The sequence below is a fragment of the Anser brachyrhynchus genome (assembly GCF_964034855.1).
Source record: "Anser brachyrhynchus genome assembly, chromosome: 9".
Taxonomy (NCBI): domain Eukaryota; kingdom Metazoa; phylum Chordata; class Aves; order Anseriformes; family Anatidae; genus Anser; species Anser brachyrhynchus.
Genome location: NC_137703.1, coordinates 15,399,210 through 15,418,038, shown reverse-complemented (window position 1 = coordinate 15,418,038; position 18,829 = coordinate 15,399,210). Strand labels below are relative to the sequence as shown.

General features: G+C 46.4%; 2 protein-coding genes across 5 annotated transcripts; one reads left to right on the top strand and one right to left on the bottom strand.

Moving 5' to 3' along the window:
- Positions 1 to 42: 42 nt before the first annotated feature.
- ING5 (inhibitor of growth family member 5) lies at positions 43 to 10,201 on the bottom strand. 3 transcript variants are annotated; one of them, XR_013955165.1, is made up of 9 exons: positions 10,068 to 10,198; positions 9,916 to 9,987; positions 8,675 to 8,841; positions 7,104 to 7,215; positions 6,019 to 6,112; positions 4,898 to 5,033; positions 4,662 to 4,723; positions 3,881 to 4,025; positions 43 to 3,446 (listed from the first exon to the last, which is right to left on the bottom strand). XR_013955165.1 is itself a non-coding variant. In XM_080605027.1 (8 exons), exons 1-8 carry the CDS (start codon positions 10,102 to 10,104, stop codon positions 3,404 to 3,406), a joined length of 723 nt encoding a protein of 240 aa, XP_080461153.1. In that variant the 5' UTR covers positions 10,105 to 10,197; the 3' UTR covers positions 43 to 3,403. The 3 variants fall into 3 exon arrangements, 2 of the variants coding, with proteins under 2 accessions (XP_080461153.1, XP_080461154.1); XM_080605027.1 differs by lacking the exon at positions 3,881 to 4,025 and having other exon boundaries at positions 10,068 to 10,197; XM_080605028.1 differs by lacking the exons at positions 3,881 to 4,025; positions 4,662 to 4,723 and having other exon boundaries at positions 43 to 519; positions 4,947 to 5,033; positions 10,068 to 10,201.
- Positions 10,202 to 10,331: 130 nt separating this feature from the next.
- DTYMK (deoxythymidylate kinase) lies at positions 10,332 to 18,160 on the top strand. 2 transcript variants are annotated; one of them, XM_080605026.1, is made up of 5 exons: positions 10,337 to 10,671; positions 10,778 to 10,886; positions 11,838 to 11,928; positions 15,408 to 15,605; positions 17,063 to 18,160. In XM_080605026.1, the coding sequence occupies exons 1-5, from the start codon at positions 10,542 to 10,544 to the stop codon at positions 17,171 to 17,173; spliced, it is 639 nt and encodes a 212-aa protein (XP_080461152.1). In that variant the 5' UTR covers positions 10,337 to 10,541; the 3' UTR covers positions 17,174 to 18,160. The 2 variants fall into 2 exon arrangements, with proteins under 2 accessions (XP_080461151.1, XP_080461152.1); XM_080605025.1 differs by lacking the exon at positions 10,778 to 10,886 and having other exon boundaries at positions 10,332 to 10,671.
- The last annotated feature ends 669 nt before the right edge of the window (positions 18,161 to 18,829 follow it).

Here is an 18,829-nt window from a genome sequence, read left to right as displayed (position 1 = left end):
CTGCCTCATCCCGCGTGCTGCCAGGCACCCGCACAGCTCTTGTTCCCAAAAATACTTTATTTGTAAATCAATATAGCCATCATCTATGACAAGATCCAAAAATACAGATATAGATTTTACTTTACATTCTTGTTTGTTGGTTTTGTTTTTGTTTAATAAAAAGCTTTATAGTCTCTTCCATTTACAAAGGGAACACAGGTCGGCTTCTTTACAAAAATAGAAGAATCGGGTTAAAGTCGCGTCACCTCCAGTTTGGATGAGCTGCGATAAAGCTGAACACCACAGTGTACGCAGGTGCTTTGACAATCTTTAGTGGAACATTCCTTTAAGTATCACAGTCTTGTTCATCCTTCTCCTTAAAGCAGATTTAACGCCGTACATTCAGAATTCAGGAGAAAGATTTAAACTCTTCAGTGACCAAAAATGAAGGCTACTGGTATTTCCATCTACAAGAGTCTCTAAAGATCTCTAAACCCAGGTGTAAACAGCCAACAGATGCTCTTGAGCCCGTGACAGCAGCTAGAGGCTCTGTGCTGGTATGCTGGCGACAGGACAGTCTATTGCTGGTGTCGGTGCGATGGGCAGACACGTCGGAGATGTCCCAGCATAAAGAAGAGCGTGGATCACCTCAGCTTTGCTCATGATTCCTAGTGAAGAAGCATCTTTCCTTTTGAAGACTGATGCAAACTTCTAGCACTTTTTTTTTTTTTTTTGCTTTGCTGGTTAAAATGGAAAACATCTGTTCTTCTGAGCCCAGGAAAGCACTTGCTAACAAAAAATCTGCTGTCCTACCTGACCATCCTTTCTGAGTTTAGGGCAGCTAGCTTTGCTCTTATTCATCCACAGCTGCACGTTTCCATACTTGCATGCTTCCAGCAAGACCTCCAAAGAGGCGCAATCTAACTTTGAGATTGTTTCAAATCAAATGCTTAATCTATGGTGATAGCACTACTATTAAAGCCTTAGGAGAAGGGGAAAAAATTTTTACAATACCATTGGATGGAAGGGGAAAATAAAACGTGAAACAGCATCACCACTAGCCTTCAGGACACGGTTACACTCTTACATTAATCCAGTGTAGCAGATCAATGAGGTACAGGTCTCACCCACTGGTTACTGAATTACAGGCTGGCTCATGAGGTATCACAATTGAATTTACTCTCAAAACAGAGGCAGAAAGAAGAGGGCTGACTGTATTTCTAAGATCAGGTTTACATGATTGTGCTGCTTCTCCCCCTCTCACCCTCAATCCGTTTCTAATTTGTCTGTGTGGTTTTGGGGTGCTTTTACAATGACAACAATGAGAAACATACATTGTCTTGTAAACATAACTATGGAAACTTCATATACAGCATGGAGTGATGCAACCTAACAAGGACATGTACAACATCACACTTCAAACGAGAGGGCCCTGGAGACAGGTCTTTTTGCATAGCGGATGCAATATATCAAAACGTTCACAGAAAACCTGTCTCAGTATCAAAATGTTTCTTCTGCAAGAGTCCTTACGTACCTGTAGCATCTACAAAACCCAGCAGAGCAAAGCAGGAAAGGAAGACAGGCAAGAGCTGTGTTCTACTTTCACTGCAAAGCACAAGTAAGAGGGCCAGGGCAAGAAAAAACAAACAAAAAAAACAACAACAAAGTTCTTTCAGAAGCTGTTGCCAAAGTCCAACTAGAACAGTGTTGTTTTGTTTTTTTTCCCCCCTCACCCCCCTCTGTACTGTTTATTCAGATTGCTTTTAAAGCAGAAGAAAAGCTTATCTGGAAGCATTTCCAACAGTCTGCACCAAGAGCTCCGCACAATGGTATGCCAAGTAACACACAGCCCTGCACAGAGCTGCCATAAACACCCATCACAGACCACAGCTGGAAGAGTTCATGAACCCTGGTCTGTACTGCTGCAGGGTTTTGGTGTTTTCTCCCTCCCCTAGCAGAAAAACCTTTACCCACAACATTTTTGTGTAGGCAGTTAAGCCCAATAATCCAGGATATATCTAAAGACAATACTTATCTCTGTTCTTCCCTCAGCTTCTGAATCTGCTATAACTCAAAGGAGGGAAAAAAAAACACCAAAAAAAAAAACAAAAAACACACACACACAAAAAGACTTGAGTTTTCCTATTACTGATTTCCTTCTCATCCTTCTGCTGCAGCAACTGGCACGGTGATGACAGCAAGGATTCACATTCAAGATCTGAAAGGCAGCTTAAAGAAGTCAAGAACAGGCAAATATGCCCCTACTAAGAAGGCAAGATGTCATTTTAAAACATTCCTACTGAATTGCCTTCTTCAATAAGACAGCTTCATAGCAAATTCTATTAACACACCACAACCTCCACCAAGCTACCTAATGGCCACCCTTCTTTCAGCTTTGCTGCACCATCACAGGAATGTACGTGTTATCCTTGCAGAGGATTCCCTTAAAGCTTCTTTTCCTGATTTACTGAGGTGCAACGCAGGCATACACAAGTAATAAAAATAAGGCCTTCATCTTCTGTTACGAATAAATCAGACCCTCTATAACAATACTCTAGGTTTCAACTTCACAGTAATATACTTAAAGAATTTCCAAAGAAATGAAAACTGACAGGAAAGGTAACTCACTCTCTCAGTACTACTGTCAGTAAGAAACACTGCAGGACAATTCCTGTGAGATTTAAAGCTCTTGTCCCAGAAGAGACAAACCTTTTATAGGAGGCAAAAAGTCAGATGTTTTGCCTCTCTTAAGGTTCACATGAATGTAAGCAAGATCAAGTAAAATAATGGCAGTGCAAAGTTAGACAGAAGAAATTCCCCAGAAGAGAAGATGCGGTCTTATCTCCATCCCATCCCTACCCTGTCAAAACTAAGCACAGTATTTGGCTTTGAGGAAGCAGACATTGGAAACAGCTGACCAGCTTTCTTGTTCCTCTGTACAACAAAACTGCAGAACAAATAGACTTCACACCAAAACTATTCCTCTTCTGCAGGCTACAATAGAGACAGTTCCTTTTTCTCTACCATGCTAAGCTCCAGGTAACTGAACGACTTCAGTGATGGCGATGCACCGTGAAGTTACAGGTATCTCATGTGCCTGCAACGCCTTACGTGGTTTCACAGACTCCTATAAACTAGCAGACTTACAGCTACTGGCTGCCCTAACACTTCATAGTAACACTGATTACAGTGTTGTGCAAGTGTAACATAAATAAAATCCCTGTGGCGGATTCCCTCCCTCCCGCAGTCATTTTCTTATGAAAGAACAGGAATTACAACTGGCCACTGGACAATTAAATATCGTATCAGAAAAAGGAAGAGGGTAGGTTTTAAAATCAAAATCAAAAAGATGATATTGCAACTTGAAGGAAGGAATATATTAAAAAACTCTTCTAGCCTCAAAGGACGTATTCCCCTCTACTCCTTACTTCTTTTTCTTTCTTTCCTGAACACAACGTGGACAAAACCTACAGGGAAAAAGAATAACAAAAAGACAGTAATTAGTTCCTGAAGATAACAACATATCACTCAAGAGCTCTTTCTATCATTTGGAAATGAGCAGGAGGGGTGGTAATTTTAACTAATAGCAACAACTTCATGACATGTAGGAAGACTGGGCGAACATGAAAGGAGTTGTACAGACTCTGGTGAACAGCACTAAAAGGCTTCCAGGGCTGCCCCTCACAGCCATGATTCCCCCATTTCATTCACCTAAAAGTTACTCCAAGTAACAAAGTCAGAGAAAATAAGATATTTTCCTCCAGTTCATTCCTTCCTCTCCCTCCAGTGACTGCAGATGGCTGCAGTTCACTTCTACTTCAGCTTGTTTCTGATAAGCGTCTTACAGATAGATGAGAGGAGCCCATCAAATAGAAATATTTACGTCTCAAAGTCTGCTTACTGAAACAATCAGCATTTAACTCAGTGGCTAGCCATTAAACTTCAGCTCCATGCTATCACCGGTTTACTTCAGTATCTGATTGGAATGCAGTGACCTACTGCTCTATGCACTTGCACGCTTACGATTATTCCCATCACGCTGTGTTCTGTAAAATAAACATTTTAGTCATGTTATTTGTCCCCACTTAATACAGTAGCACAATTTCATTTCCTCTTGAAAATTCACTTTTCTTATGCTAACTGAAGAGTGTGGCATTTTAATTGTAAAGAGAACAATTACACAAAATTTTTGTCCTTTGATAAAGCAAGTACAGAACAAGCGTATGACTTTCAAAGATGGGCACGTAAGCAAAACCTAAACAGAATTCTAACACTTCGTTTCCATAAATGGGAAAAAAAAGAATTATTTTCTCAACCTTAACCACAACAACAGTTGCACAGCAATACAGCAAACGTGAGATTTAAGATATACATATTGACACAAGCCTCAGCTCATGAACTGCTCTACTTACCGTGAAAATTTACATACACCCAGGTCCTTGTTTTGCTCCCACCAAAATCTGTGGCAACTAAGACTCCCATGGAAGCAGCCCCTAATAAACAAGTTCCCCTTCTGCCTTCACAAAATTGCAGTCTCAAACCCTACAGGATGCAAAGCTCTGATGACAAGAGCAAAGTTCCTTTGTCAGGAAGGGTCACAATAGGGTTTCGATTCTTTTTGTGATTCTTGTTGAGGGAAAATGTAGCTTGGTAAAAGTAAAAAGCCTGTGTGTCCTCCTTACCATTTCCCTTTTGGTTTGGTGGTGAGATCCACACAAGCAAAGTGGAACCATTCAATTGGGCACTGCAAAACAAAGAAAAAATCCTCAGAAGAGATGCTTAGCGTTTCACAAGCGTTACGTTTGTTTTGGATGATCTAATTGAGCAAGTACCCCCCTCAGATTTCACAGTGCTGTGATGTTGCAATCATCATTTCGAAAGACACAGAGCACCTTTTGACAACAAACCAAGTGCTTACATCTGGGTTGTCACAGCCGATCATTTCTCCGTACGACACCTGGTGACACAAGCAGTAGGTGGGCTCGTTGGGGTCCACTGGCATGTCTAGGACATCTGAGGGATGCACTGACAGGATGGTATCAGCAAACTCAGAGCTGTAGACAAGAACAGTTTGAAGACAAAAGACTTTTCAGTTATGGACAACTATACATTTCCAAGATCTAAGATCCAAGATCTCTTGGGAAAGTTAGTTTTAAACAATATCTTCCTTAGAAATCATTGAACCCACTTGAGAGTTTAATTACACATTCACATATTGTCCAATAATTAAAAACATAAAGCAGGTTTGATCAAACACAAAAATATGGGCTCGACTATAAAGATTAAGAGAATGATTTGTAGATGACATGACTAAAGTAACAAAATCAACATACAACTCACTTCTGTTTGCAGGGCAGAATAATCTGCCTTTTTTTCCCCAGTCCATTTTAATATATATTCTTCTTCCTCTGCCAGGCATGAGGGAACCCCCTTGCTCTGACACGTTAGTAACACGTAATAGAAAATACATTCTTTTCTTGCCCCTCCATTTAGCCAATTGAAGATAGTAGAATTAACTGGGTTAAAAAAAAAAAAAAAAATCACACGATGGAGGTGACGTGCTTTCCTCCTCGCCTCACAAAATGGAATTATATTATTCAAGACTATTTAGGACACAGTTTTTTGTGGTTGTTTTCAAACAACTCTCCAAGATTTCCACAACAGCAATACAACATCAGTATTTGTCCCAATAGGCAACTGTTTCTTTGCAATGAGTATTGCAAGCAACGTTTAAAAATAGCTGCATGACAAAAATCAAAGCTATTTTCTACCAGCTTGCCAACAGCAACACAGGCTCTGATCTTGTCCTTCCAGACAGAGGGCATTCCAAGCATGCTGAGTTTCCACATGTCAAGCAAGGAGTTAATTAACAAATCTGACTTGTCCTAAAGAGGACTCTAATGAAATATAGTTAAGACCACAATAACCTAACCACCACTAACACCCAGACAGGAGAGTCATAAATAAGGTAACATGAGCTTAGGGAAAATTCATGAAATGTTGAGGCAAAGTCACCAGAACTGTAGCTGGGTGTCTTACCCTCCTTTGAGTTTCTTTTTCTTTGGTGTATCTTCTTCAGATGTTCGCCTGCCTCGACCACGAGAGCCTCTTTTGTCTTTTTGACTTCGTCCCTCTATAAAAGAAAAAAAGTGCATTGTTTCAGCTTCTTTGAATACCAGAAACATCCCCAGGTATTTTACTTTTGGTGCATTTGTTTTGAAATCCTTCCGTGATACGTAATTCAATACAAACACCGATTCTGAAATATACATACACTTTTCTGCCACAAACACGCCAAGCTTGCAAGTAGTATTACTAAGCGCCTAATTCCTATGTTTGCAGTTCTGGCAATTAAATCACTACAGTACAATGTCAGTGCATAGTGTCACACAAGATTTAAACAGCATCACATTTGATCAGATGTGACATAATGCAGATTTAAAAAATAATAAGTGTATTTTTAAACATTTGGCCAGTTAATTGGTTACTCAGCTACTGACTTAACTTTTATCTCCACAGGTCCGTACTCCTCATCTTACTCTTTATTTCATAGCTCAAAGGCATAAAGCTGTGTTGATGTTAACCGTAACCAAGTTTCACCGTAGTTACAGGAGATTTCCTGTATATGTTACAGAAATTGGTATCTTCCTTTACCTCTTAATTTTTCCTGCTGTTCTCAGCTTGACTAATATCCAAATCCAGTAAAAGCAGGAAAATAAGCAATGTCTTCTCCAAAAGATCTTAGAACTTACTCAGTAATAGATCAAGCCTGAATCCAACCGTTAAACTCAAGAGGTGTAGGAACCATGGGCTGAACATCAGTTCAGTTTTGCCTCGGTTAGATCCCCCTTAGCCAGTGACAACCAGTCACCATGACTGACAACCAGTGACCATGGGCCACCTCAGGATGCTCTGACAAGGAGAGAGCGCAGGTTAGATTCTAGCACTAGATTTTTTCCTTCCCCCTGTTCATTGGTCAGCGCAACACTGTAAATATCTGAAGAGCATTCACAAGTACAGGAGAGCACCATAGCCTCCTGAAACGACAGCCCAACTCTATATTTTAGCCTCTCTGGTTACGCTCCATGCTGAAAAAGGCTGTCAAACACATAACATTTACGCACTTTTCAGGCTTCGTGTTCCAGGGTTTTCAAAGTCGCTGCCTTCCAGTTTATCTTTCAGATCTGCTTCAAACCGTGCCAAGTCTGCATCCAGCCGGCGGATATGCTTATCCACCTGCACAGAAGAGGAAACCACAAACTGAATTATTAAAAAAACAAAACAAAACAAAAAAACTCTTAAACCAAGAACAGGAAGGTCTAGTAACTTGGCTGCTATCAGCATGAACAGGAATGTAACACTTGAAGGCAAGGCGTGAGAGGTGTACCAAACTGGAAGAAGGGAAATGGTACATACAATGGGAATTAAAGCAAACAGAGAAAGAAAAAAGCTGAAGCAAGCTTGCTAAAAGCAAGAGAACCCAATCCCAATGCAAGCAAAGAGAAATAAAGGAAAAAGGGGGTGGGAGAAGGCGGCATAAAGGAGAGTCAAAACAACTAGACTAATGGTTTGCAGAACAAAACAAAATGATGAAAGATATTTAAAGATTGTTTTCTCCTGGCCATCTAAAAAATATATTATTCAACTGATATCCATTAAAGGCGGCAACATTTTCTCTAGTATTTCACTAGCATGCTATTTAATGAAATTGAATAACAAATACAAGCCATCTCCAATATCAAGTCAGTACACATTACGTAAGTATCTCATAATACCCTGGTGACAATAATGTGGCTTACAGAACAGAGATGTAGCAAAGGTGTTTTAACCCTCATCCCTCACCCCCAAACCATGTTGCTGCAGTACCTATTCATGAAGTTAGTGTTTATCTAGGATGCTTTTCAATCCCTGTGAAATAATTTCCTTTTCTGCAGTGTTTGACGTCAATAAAAAGTACTCCAGCTGCAGCTGTCACTTTTAATTAGAATCCAGAGCATCTCTAGAAGCTACATAAAACATGCTAAGAACAGACAAAAAGGATTCCCCTCGTTTAAGATGCACCTATGGGATAAAATAGGCAGAGATAAGAATTACTCAAGGGACAGATAAACAGACAGGAGTAGGTGCAGAACAGGAGAAAAGTGGAAAGCTGCACCTTAAGAAAAGATATTTTCTCACTGCAAGTTTGACATCTAGTATACAGCCAAAACAGTGGTGCTGACCGGTCTCCATGCCTCTGTCACCTGGAAACCCAAGAAACTGGAAAGATTTCCCTCAACTCTTCCACAATACAGCTTTAAAGCTGACCTAAAAAATGTTGTTTATGACCAAGACCAGGCCTAAATGAATTAGTGGGTGAAAGGGGAGTGGGTGGGGTAAATATGCTGCCATTATTAGACAGCAGATGTGTACTTCTGATAAAGCGATCTCCAACCTTTAATCAGTAGAGAAGCCTACTTGACACAAAACCCAGGAACACAAGGGGAGGCCTTTTTTTTTGGGGGGGGGGGGGGGGGTGGGGGATAACAGTAAGAAAAGTAAGCTTAAGAACTAATACTTTGTTTCAGTAAGATATTAAAGGCAAATACGCCAGGAAAAAGACAAACGGATGCTGCAGAAGCACCTCTCAAGTCCGTCACCAGCCCCAGTCCAGATTATGATTCTATTTACGAGTCTCACTGTTTTTGGTCCTCACCATCTCATATGTCTGCATGGCCAGCTGTACTTTATCGTCGCTGTACTCTTTACATTTACTGTAGGCACTTTGGATTTTTTTCAGGTGTTCCACTCGCTCCTCGGGCAACATGTTCTTCACAGATTCAATGTATTCTGCTGCAAGACTGTCAATTTCTGCTTTCTTATCTGAAAAGCAGAGACACGGTATACATACGTGAGAAAGCCATCATCCAAAGGAAGTATTTTTACCTTCTACCTCTCTCTAGTATTTAGAAGACCCCTCCAGAGAGTTTTTGGACTTGCCTTGATTCTTTAATGCATTTACCTTTTTTTATTAAAGATTAATTTAAAGGCATACTGTCTTCAACACCTGTGGTATAGTGCTGGTTTCTCAAGTGTTTTGCTGTTCAGAGGAGAGGCTCAGTTAAGACCAGAAACAGAATCAATACGTTCACCAACTTCAACCTCTCTTTCCGTATGAAGAACACTGTATTTGCTGCATGGCTTTGTTTTAATGTCTCAAATTGAAAATCATTAATGCACAATCACATGTCAACAGAAACCTCAAAAAAAAAAAAAAGAAAAGAAATCTTAAAGGCATGCAGCAATCTACAATTCAGTAGATGTGAAAATAAGTATGTCTGACAGCAAGAACGTCCAAGGGGCAATCAGGTACAGTGACCACAATTATACATACCTACAAGTTAGCAAGCAACAGCTGAAAATGAAACCCCATGCCCAGTGAGCTGTAGGACTCCCAGAAAACCAGCATGAGACTGGTTGAGGGAAACAGGGAAGCTCCTGAGTTGGAAGGGACCCACAAAGATCACCGGGTCCAACTCCTGGCTCCACACAGGACCGCCCAAAAACCAAACCGTGTGTCCCAGAGCCTTGTCCAAACGCTTCTTGAACTCCAGCAGGCTCGGTGCCGTGAACGTGAGCAGCCTGTCCCGGTGCCCGACCACCCTCTGGGTGAAGATCCTTTTCCTGACACCCTCCCCCGGCCCTCCCCCGTCCCAGCCCCATGCCGACCCCTCGGGTCCCGTCGCTGTCCCCGGAGCTCAGCGCCTGCCCCTCGTGAGGGAGCTGCAGGTTGCCATGAGGCCTCCCCTCAGCCTGCTCCGCTCCGGGCCGAACAAACCCAGGCACCAGCCCCCCTCCGGCCCCTTCCCCATCCCCGCAGCCCCCCCCGCAGCCCAGCCCCCGCGGCTCCCCCCCGGCCCCGGTGCCGCGGCTCCCTGCCGCCGCCTCCGCACGCACCTTCCGTCCGCTGGTCGAGCTCCCGCATCAGCTGGAAGTTGCGCTGCAGCTCGCAGGGCAGGTTCTCGATGCCTGAAACGAGCACAGAGCCCCCTCAGCGCCGCGCCCCCTCACGGCCCCGCCGCCCGCCGCCCCCCGCGCCCGGCGCTCACTGTCCAGGTAGTGCTCCAGGTACATGGCGGCCGCCATCTTGTGCCGCCCGCCCCGCCCCGCCCCGCCCCGCCCCGCCCCGCCGCCGGCCGGCCCCGCCGCGCACGGGCCGCGGCCTCGACCTCATCGCATATTCATGAGCCGCCCGCGCCCATTGGCCGCCGCGTATTGCATATTCATAAGGGGGGCGGGACCACTCAGTTCACCCCTCACAACGGGGCCCGGCGCTCCCTCGGTGCCCTCTGGGGGGCGCTGCGCCTGGCGGCCTCCCCCCCCCCCCCCCACCCCACCGCGCGCCCTTTGCCCGTTCTCCCCGTTTTTTCCCTCAAAACGGCGGGCGAGCACCGCCCCCGCCCCCCCCTTAACGGCGGGCCCGGCCTCCCTTTTGGAGGACTCCGCCGCCTCTATGGCTCCCCGCTGCCCAGAGCGCCGCCGCGGCGGGGCGGGGCGCGGGACCGGGAGCGGGAGCGGGCGGCATGGCGTGCGGCCGGGGGGCGCTGATCGTGCTGGAAGGGATGGACAGGGCCGGCAAGAGCACGCAGGGCCGGCGGCTGGTGGAGGCGCTGCGGGCCGGCGGGCACCGCGCCGACCTCCTCCGCTTCCCCGGTACGCGGGGGCTGGGGTTCGGGGGGGGGGGGGCGTCGGGGGGGGGGGGGGGTGCTGCCGTTACCGCCGCCGCCACCACCGAGCTGTGTCGCCCCTTCGGTTGCAGAGAGGACGACGGAGATCGGGCGGCTGCTGGGAGCCTACCTGGTGGGGGAGAAGGACGTGGAGGACCACGCCGTGCACCTCCTGTTCTCCGCCAACCGCTGGGAGCACGTGTAAAGATGGCGGGGGTCGGGGGGGGGGGGGGAGGCGGGCACCCCCTCAGCCCTGCGCCCCTCAGCCCTGCTGCTGCCCTCGGGCCCGGCCTGAGCGAGCAGCGAGCCCCCGCCGGGCTGGGGGTCGGGGTCAGGGCCAGGCACGGCCTGCTCGAGGCCAGGAGCCTGTGCCCGTTCCCCTCCAGCCCCAGGCAGCGCCCTAAACGGGCTGCCCTCCCTGTGAGCTGCCCTCCCGCTGTGGGTGGAGGGTTCGGGCTCGTCCCCTGCAGCTCCCTCTGTGCTGCCGGGTACAGAAACCAGGGGATTTCATCGCCACCTGGATTGAGCACCGCCACCTGGGAGCCCAAAGGGAGCGGGCAAACCGCAGCGTCACCGAGCCCCTGAGCACAGCCTTTGGTGTACTGAGCTGCTGCCCCAGCCTGGGAGCTACTGCTCGTGTGGTTTTTTGCCAAACGGAGGCTTTGTGTGTGTAGCTGGGGCCGTCGGTGACAGCTGTTGCGCTTACCTGGGCCTCTGTGCTGCAAAATGTTTTCTGTTTTTAAAAAAAAGCTTCGCTGATTCTGCTGTAGCAGGAGTGCCGAGCAAACTGGGAGAGCATGAGGCAGATGGGTGAGCTGCAGTAAGAAATGTCTCTTGTAAATAAAGGATGCTTTTCTCTGACAGAGGCAAGTATTTCAAACCCACTGCACCACCTAGGAAGGAAGACTAAGCTGTTCGTGCCTGGCTGTAGCTCATCGGTGATCTTGCTGCAAGCTGTGGAGCTGCCTAGAGCAATGCCCTGCACTGGTGCACCCTGAATGTGGGTGTCTCGAAAGGGTATTTGCTTAATATCTTAGAGGACGGAGCACAAATAGGAATTGATTCATGATCAGTGTCACGGATGATCCTGATGCTGCTAATGATCAGTTTGAAGTCGGAAGTGTAACATTTTTTCTTCTCTATGGTTTTCAGGCCTTCAATGAAAGAGAAGCTACGTCAAGGGGTCACGCTTGTGGTTGACAGATATGCCTTTTCTGGAGTGGCCTTCACAAGCGCCAAGGAGGTGAGTGAAGGACCCAGCAGGCCCTGCCTCTCTCTGTATTTGGAGAAACAGGAAACGGGGAGAGGCCTGCTCTCGATGTCGGTCAGTGTGGCCCAGGCTCGTTTTCTGGGGAAATGCGGATTGAAATGGGGGATGAAAGTTTCAGCTTAAATGTTAACGTGGCCTGTGTGCCTGTGTCTACCCCTTCCCCCAGAAGAACAGAGAAACTCGTTAGGTTACTTGTTAGCGAGGTAGGCTCACTCCAGAGTTGCACTGGGGAACCCCAAACCAGACATGGCACTCCAGGTGTGGGTGCAGGACAGACAGGAAGAAGGATCACTCCTCGTGCTTATACAGCTAGGCTGCTGCTGGCCTTTGCGGCCAGGGCATGCTGCTGACTCATAGTGAGCTCAGTGTCCACCATGAGCCTCAGCCCCTTTTCTGCATAGCTTCTGCCCAGCTGGTCAGCCTCCAGCCTGTCCTGGTGCATCAGGTTTTTCTTCCCCAGGGTAGGACATTTTGAGTTTGCCTTTGCTGAATGTCTTGAAGTTCCTGGCAGCCTGTTCTTCAGTGTGTTGTGTCCCTCCAGATAGCAGTCCTGCCCTCCTGTGTGCTCACTGTCCCCGCCTGGTGTCATCCAGAAGGTTGCTGAGGGAACGCCCTGTCCTGTCGTTTCAGTCGTTAGAGATGTTGAACAAATGATTGATGAAGGATAATTGATAATTGATGAAGGATATTCATCCTTGAGTGCTGGCACCAGCAGCCACCTACCGGCTGGACTTTGTGCCACTGGTCACCACGCTCAGCCCAGCAGCCTCGTCGTTTTTTTGCCAACTTGACTGTCTGCCTACCAGTTCGTATCTCACCAGCTTGGTGGAAAGGAGGTCATGCTTACGTCAAGGTACAAAGCACCTACTGCTCTCCTCATATCCTCAGAGCCGGCCTTACTGTAGAAGGCTGTCACGAGAGCCAGGCAGAGTTTCCCGGTGATAAATCCCTGCTGGCTGCTCCCAGTTGCCTTGTTCCTTCATGTGCCTGGACATGGCTTTCAGGAGGATTTGGTCCAGTACCTTCCCAGAAGCTGATGTTAGGCCAACTGGCCTGCTGTTCCCTGGATCTTCCTTCTTGAAGACGAGTGCAATATTTACCTCTTGTAAAGTCTTCAGCAGCTTTGCTTGCTTGCCGTGACCTTTCACAGGTGATGGAGTGCCTTGCCACAACATTACCAGCTCCCTCAGTATGTGTGGATGCATCCTATTTGGTCCTGTGAATTTGCATATGTCCAGCTGGCTTGACTGCTTCCCTAAATGTGTCTTTCTCTACTGCAGGTGCTGCTGCACTCCTGCCCCCTTTGCTAGTAGGTTTGAGGACCTGGCTGGCTGGGGGCAAACCTTCTCAGTGAAAAGTGATGCAAAAAACCCATCAGGTACTTCAGCCTTTTCTGTCCCTTGGCACTAGGTCCCCAGTCCCACTGGGCAGCAGGCCTACATTTTCCTTAGCCGTCCTCCTGCTGCCAGCATCCTTAGAGAAGCCCTTGTTACTCACATCCCTCACTACTTCTGACTTCAGCTGAGCCTTGGCTTTTCCAGCTTCTTCCCTGCACTCTTGAGTAATGTTTCTGTATTATTGCTTGGTGTTGTGCCTATTTCCATCTTCTGTCTGCTTCCTTTCTGCACTTTGGGCCTAGTTAGGAGTTCTTTGTTTATTCCTGCCAGCCTTCTCACATGCTTATCGTGCTTTCTGCACGCTGGGATGTTCCACTTTTCTGTTCTGAGGAGGCTGGCTGTGAAGATCAACCAGCTCTGCTGGGTTCTCTTCCCTCCGTGGCAGTTTTCCTGGGCACCCTGCTAAGGAGATCCCTGATAAACAGAAATCTGCTCTGCTAACGTCCAGACCCGCAGTTCTGTTTGTCTTGTTCACTCCTCTCTGGACTGTAACCCCCACCATCCTGTTCGCTTCAGCCAAGGCTGCCCCTGATCTTCACACCTTCAGCCAGTTCCTCTTCACTTGTGAGTAGCAAGTCCATCAGGGCACCTTCACTCGCTAACTTATTGAATACCTGTGTGGAGAATTTGTCTTCAGCATTCCTGAGAAACCTGGACCGCTTGTGCCCAGCAGATACACAGGTGGCTAAGGTCTTCTATGACTGTCAGGGCCTGCAATTGTGACCCTTCTTCCATCTGTATGAAGAAGGCTTCATCGACGTCCTGTCTTCTGGCCTGTCCCTGACCCTTACCCATAGGCGCCCACCTGGCTCATCTCCTATCCCAAGGCCAAGCTCCCTGTGCTGCAGACACTCCTTTGCAAACAGCACAACCTCTTCCTCCTCACCTTCCAGCCTGTCTTTCCTGAACAGCCTCTGTGGATCCATTGCAGCGCAGCAGTCTGGCAGGCTGTCCCACCTCACCCCTGTAATCCGAGCAGGATCACAGCCCCGCAGTGTCCCTGTGCAGGGACATTCCTTGGGTGTTTCCCATGTTGTGTGCTTGAGATAGGTCCCCAGTAGTGCCGCTTTCCAGAGAGCCTCTGCTCTCATATTTTCCCTTAGACGCTTCCTCCTTGCCTGCCACCTTCAGTTCTCTACAGCTTGTAAGCATTCCCTTGACATACCTAGTTTAAAGCTCTTTTCACTACAGACACTCTTGGCCTGCGTTGGGATGTATCCCATCCCTGCTCTGTAGCCATCGGTCCTTGAAGAGTGTCCTGTGGTCACAGAAGCTGAAAGCTTGCCTGCAACAGCAACCATGCAGCTGGGAGTTGACCTGAATTTATTCCTACCTAGACCTTTCCCCCTTTCTGGAAGAACTGAGTGGATCTTGGGCTCCCATGCCCTGTGTCATCCTCATCCCCCCAAGCCTGGTGGTCGCTCTTGGTACGTGCACCCTGATTGCATCGCTGTCCACCACGTGGATGAGCAGCAAGGAGTAACAGGGTCAGACAAGCCTCAGCAGTCTCTGCAATGTTGTGGATCCATATACCCCCGTGGACGTCTTCAAATTTGTCAGCGGGATCCAAGAAAGTTGGAAAGCTTTGTCTCTTGCATCGGGGCTGGAATTCCTGGGTGGGCTGAGAAGGTGTACGGGAGGTATTCAAAAAGGTATCTCCATGGGCACAAACCTACTAAAGCTGCACGGCGTTTATATTTGGGAGCACCTTTCTTTTGGACTGATCACTGTGTGGACTTCAAAATGTGACTCATTATTTCCCTCTGCTGGGCTTTGCGGAAGAGATGTTAAAATCATTAGCTCTGCTTGACTTCAGTGAGCATGAGAGGGGCACGGCACCTAGGAAAATCTGGACCCTCAAAATTGCCAGGAGTGAATTCATGAATTTTGGGCTGGGAAATCACCTTTTCAGTTTGTAGGGCTGTATTCAGTGATTTGTGCTGCATCTCTTCTCTGACTGTTCCTCCCCTACCCCAGTCTCCAGCTACCCTGCTTCTTTCCCTTGTTCTCATTCCTTTCTTTCACCTCAAACTTGGTTGTCTTTGTTTGGGACAGAACTTCTGCGTGGACTGGTGCAAACAGCCTGACATTGGACTCCCAAAGCCAGACCTGATTCTGTTTCTTCAGTTAAGCCCAGAGGAAGCAGCAGCACGAGGGGACTTTGGAAGTGAACGTTACGAGAACAGCCTCTTCCAAGAGAAAGTTCTGCAGTCCTTCTATCATCTGATGAAGGACAAGACGTTAAACTGGAAGGTGAGGAAATAACCCTAAGGGGTCTGTCACAGACTGGGGGTGGTCTCTCACGAGAGGGCTCCCCCCTGGATTGTGTGTGTTGTGCCCTTGTGCTTCCCACTTCCCGCCCTTGGCAAGAAGTTGGGGGGGCGTGCTGGGGACCAGCCAAAGCTGCCGTGGCCTGCAGCAGGGCACTGCTGACACCCACTGCTCCAGGATACTGTAAGGGGCCCTATTGGGTGGGGGAAGGCTTTTGTTTGTTGGTTTTGCAGAAGAGAAGAAAACATACACCATAGCACAAATTTTTTTTTAAAAAAAAAAAGAGCATGCTGTCAAAATTATTGTATTAGACAGTATGGAACTTACCTAACGTCTAGTCTGCAAACCCTGATTTTCCAGAGATTTTAGCAGTGGAATGTATTTCCCTTATTACTTGTCATCTGCTATCTCTCTACCCATTATGCGAAAGGAGTTTTCGTTTAAAGTATCAGTGATGTCTGTTTAAAATACACCAAACTGCAGAGCTATTAAACAGGTACATACCAAAACAGATGATGTAGAGGTGACAGGTATCCCTGAAGTGAGTACAGAAATCCAGTTCCAGCACCCATTAACAGTACAGTTAGCATTCCTGGCAATTTGCCCCTCAACATCAGATAAAATAATAGACATCAACAGTTGCCAAATATCCATGTAGTCCAGAACATGAAATGGAGCTCAGTACACCATCAATTACAAGAATAAATTGAGGTCCTCTATCTGCTTGAGAATATTGTGTGAGCACAAAGCTGGGTCATTAGCTGTTCCATAACGAGAAGACTACCATTTAATTACGAAGTGTATTTATACATAGCCTCACAGTCTGCTCTTTCACAACAATGCTGTGCGGTCCAGTATTCATAGGTCATCATGATCAAATAGGTCATCATGATCAACCTGCACCTGCTTACGTCTTTTAACCAAGTTCTTCCTTTGCCTTGGTCGCTCCTAAATAATTTTAAAGCCATGGAAACAAAACCTTTTGCCAATTAACGTTGACTTGTGATGACCTGCAAGCTGTAATTCTGAAGTGAAATGTCATGTTTTCTAAAACAATATTAGGAAAAACATTGCTGCTTGGAATTTCTCCTGTTAAATACAAGCTTTGTGGAATTTAGTTTTGATATGGGCTGTACTGCTTTACATCTGTTCTGTTGCCTTGCAGTCTCTGTAAAGGTGAAAATCAAGCAAGCTGTCCCTTTTGTTTCCCTTCATCCTGCCGCACATCTACTTCTTAAGTGTCTGTTCCTGTGTAAAATAAATTTTCCAGTTCCAGTGCAGAAGTAGTGCATGAGAAGTGTAACTAGCTCCTTTCACTGCTCATGAATTGTAACAATATTGAGTAAAGGGGGAGAGCAGAAATAGCAGGAAGGTGGGTTTTTTCCCCATTGTGTTGGAAATTGAGGAACATGTTTCTGTATTTTTTGTTTTGGCAACAGATGATTGATGCTTCAAAGAGCATAGAAGACTTGCACAGAGAAATTAAGTCCATTGCAGAGGAAACCATGCTGGAGGTACAGAATAAACCTTTGGGAGAACTCTGGAAATAAAACTTAATACAGGTTATTCTTTTAGACCTACCAAAAAATTCACCTCTTGGACCTTCCTTGGGTGGATGACGTCTCTACATCACATTCTAGTTACTACAGCTTAGATCACGTGTATTCTTCCTGGTCCAGCATGGTGCTGGTGTGCTTTTGACTGTGCCTGCTTCTCCTCTTCCATTCTCCATAGTCCCCGCTGCTTTTTTTATAAGCGAGCATACAGAGAGCACAAAACATTCCTTGTGAAATCTTCCCTGCTTCAGGTAGGATCTCTTGTTGGAGGCTTGGTTCTGTAATGTAGATTTGGATACTGAGCCCAGATCTTCCCCAAATGTGATCAGAAGCAACAGGTAGGGAACAGCCTTCCCATATTTGAAGTTCCAGAGAACTACCATGTTTCTGGTTCTTCTTTCTCTCTAGTGGAATGCATCCCCTGTGCTAAAACCAGCTTTTATAATACTTTCTAATAAATTACTCTTTTAAACATTTTGTACAGCAGCAAAGGTGTTTATTTTTTTTTTCCTACCACTATGATAACTTACCTTCTAGAAGGACATACAGGAGGTGAAAGTACAGCAGTTCAGGCACTAAATACAGGGATCACTGCTAGTACGAAGGGATGGATGACTTCCTATTCCAGCCTGCTCCCCAGCTGTTCAGTGAGAACAGTACGGAAGCTGGACAGCTATTGGCAGGGGGAGTCCGAAATAGATGTTAGCTTGTCACCAGACCCAGTTGAAGGCTGAGTGGTGCACAAATTCCTTTAGACTGGTTGAATTACTCCTGCGACCAAGACCAGAGGAAGAGTGAGCAGTGACTCCTGCACTTCACTTTCCAAGTGAAATTCAGACAGCCCAGCGTACGTTACCAAACCAGATCAGGTACAAGTTGTGAGCTTGCCCACTTCCCTCAGCCTGTACCATTCCGATTACTACCTGAAGGAGCTGCTCTTAGTCTGAGTTGTTACAATAAAGTTCCAGTGCGTAAAATGGTGATGGGTGTTTGCCGCTTGATTATGCTATAGTAGGTTAAGAGGTCTTCCAAGTCTTCAGCAGTAAAAAATAAATAAATAAATAAATACACTAGTCTAGGATGAGTTAAATTAAAACGTCTGTAAGGTGCATTAATATGGGGATGACCAGCAGAGGTAAGATGTCTCCCTGTCAGACACTTAGCAGTATGGACTGCTCTCCAAGCTGCCCCTACAGAGACTAAACCCTGCTTTCTTAGCTCAATTGGCCTCTGACTGACTAGTCGGGAGAGGAAGGTAAATGTTTAAAACAATGCTGCTGCAAACATCAGCTGAGATGGAATAAGCTGCCTTCACTCTGCATAGTAAATGATAGCAGGAACACTCTGTGAAGGAGGTAAGCACCTGTAATGCTGAATTGTGCCCTTCCAGCAATTCTTTAACCTTCAGGCGTCATTTAATTCATCTTAGCTTTAGGTTCCCAACTACAGAAAGCCAAGAACATCTGTTCAGGACCTAAGAAATTTGAGTTTAGCACTCTCAATTATTGGGGTCGCATTAATGCCCAGGTATAAAATCTGTCTGGCTAAGCTGTCTTTAACCATGAAAGCACAAACACGAAGTAAGTAGCACCTCTTCTTCTGAACAGTGGCAGTAGTTTGTACAAACTGAGGGAACTGAGGGCGCAATAA

Excerpts from the sequence above, each read along its gene's own strand:
- ING5 (XM_080605027.1), bottom strand. The coding sequence starts at position 10,104 with ATGGCGGCCGCCATGTACCTGGAGCACTACCTGGACA. Across the intron at positions 6,113-7,103 it reads TGGAACACGAAGCCTGAAAA|AGGGACGAAGTCAAAAAGAC; the intron begins GTGCGTAAATGT and ends TTTCTTTTATAG. Across the intron at positions 5,034-6,018 it reads AAAAAGAAACTCAAAGGAGG|CTCTGAGTTTGCTGATACCA; the intron begins GTAAGACACCCA and ends TCTTGTCTACAG.
- DTYMK (XM_080605026.1), top strand. The coding sequence starts at position 10,542 with ATGGCGTGCGGCCGGGGGGCGCTGATCGTGCTGGAAGGGATGGACAGG. Across the intron at positions 10,672-10,777 it reads CGACCTCCTCCGCTTCCCCG|AGAGGACGACGGAGATCGGG; the intron begins GTACGCGGGGGC and ends CTTCGGTTGCAG. Across the intron at positions 10,887-11,837 it reads GCCAACCGCTGGGAGCACGT|GCCTTCAATGAAAGAGAAGC; the intron begins GTAAAGATGGCG and ends TATGGTTTTCAG.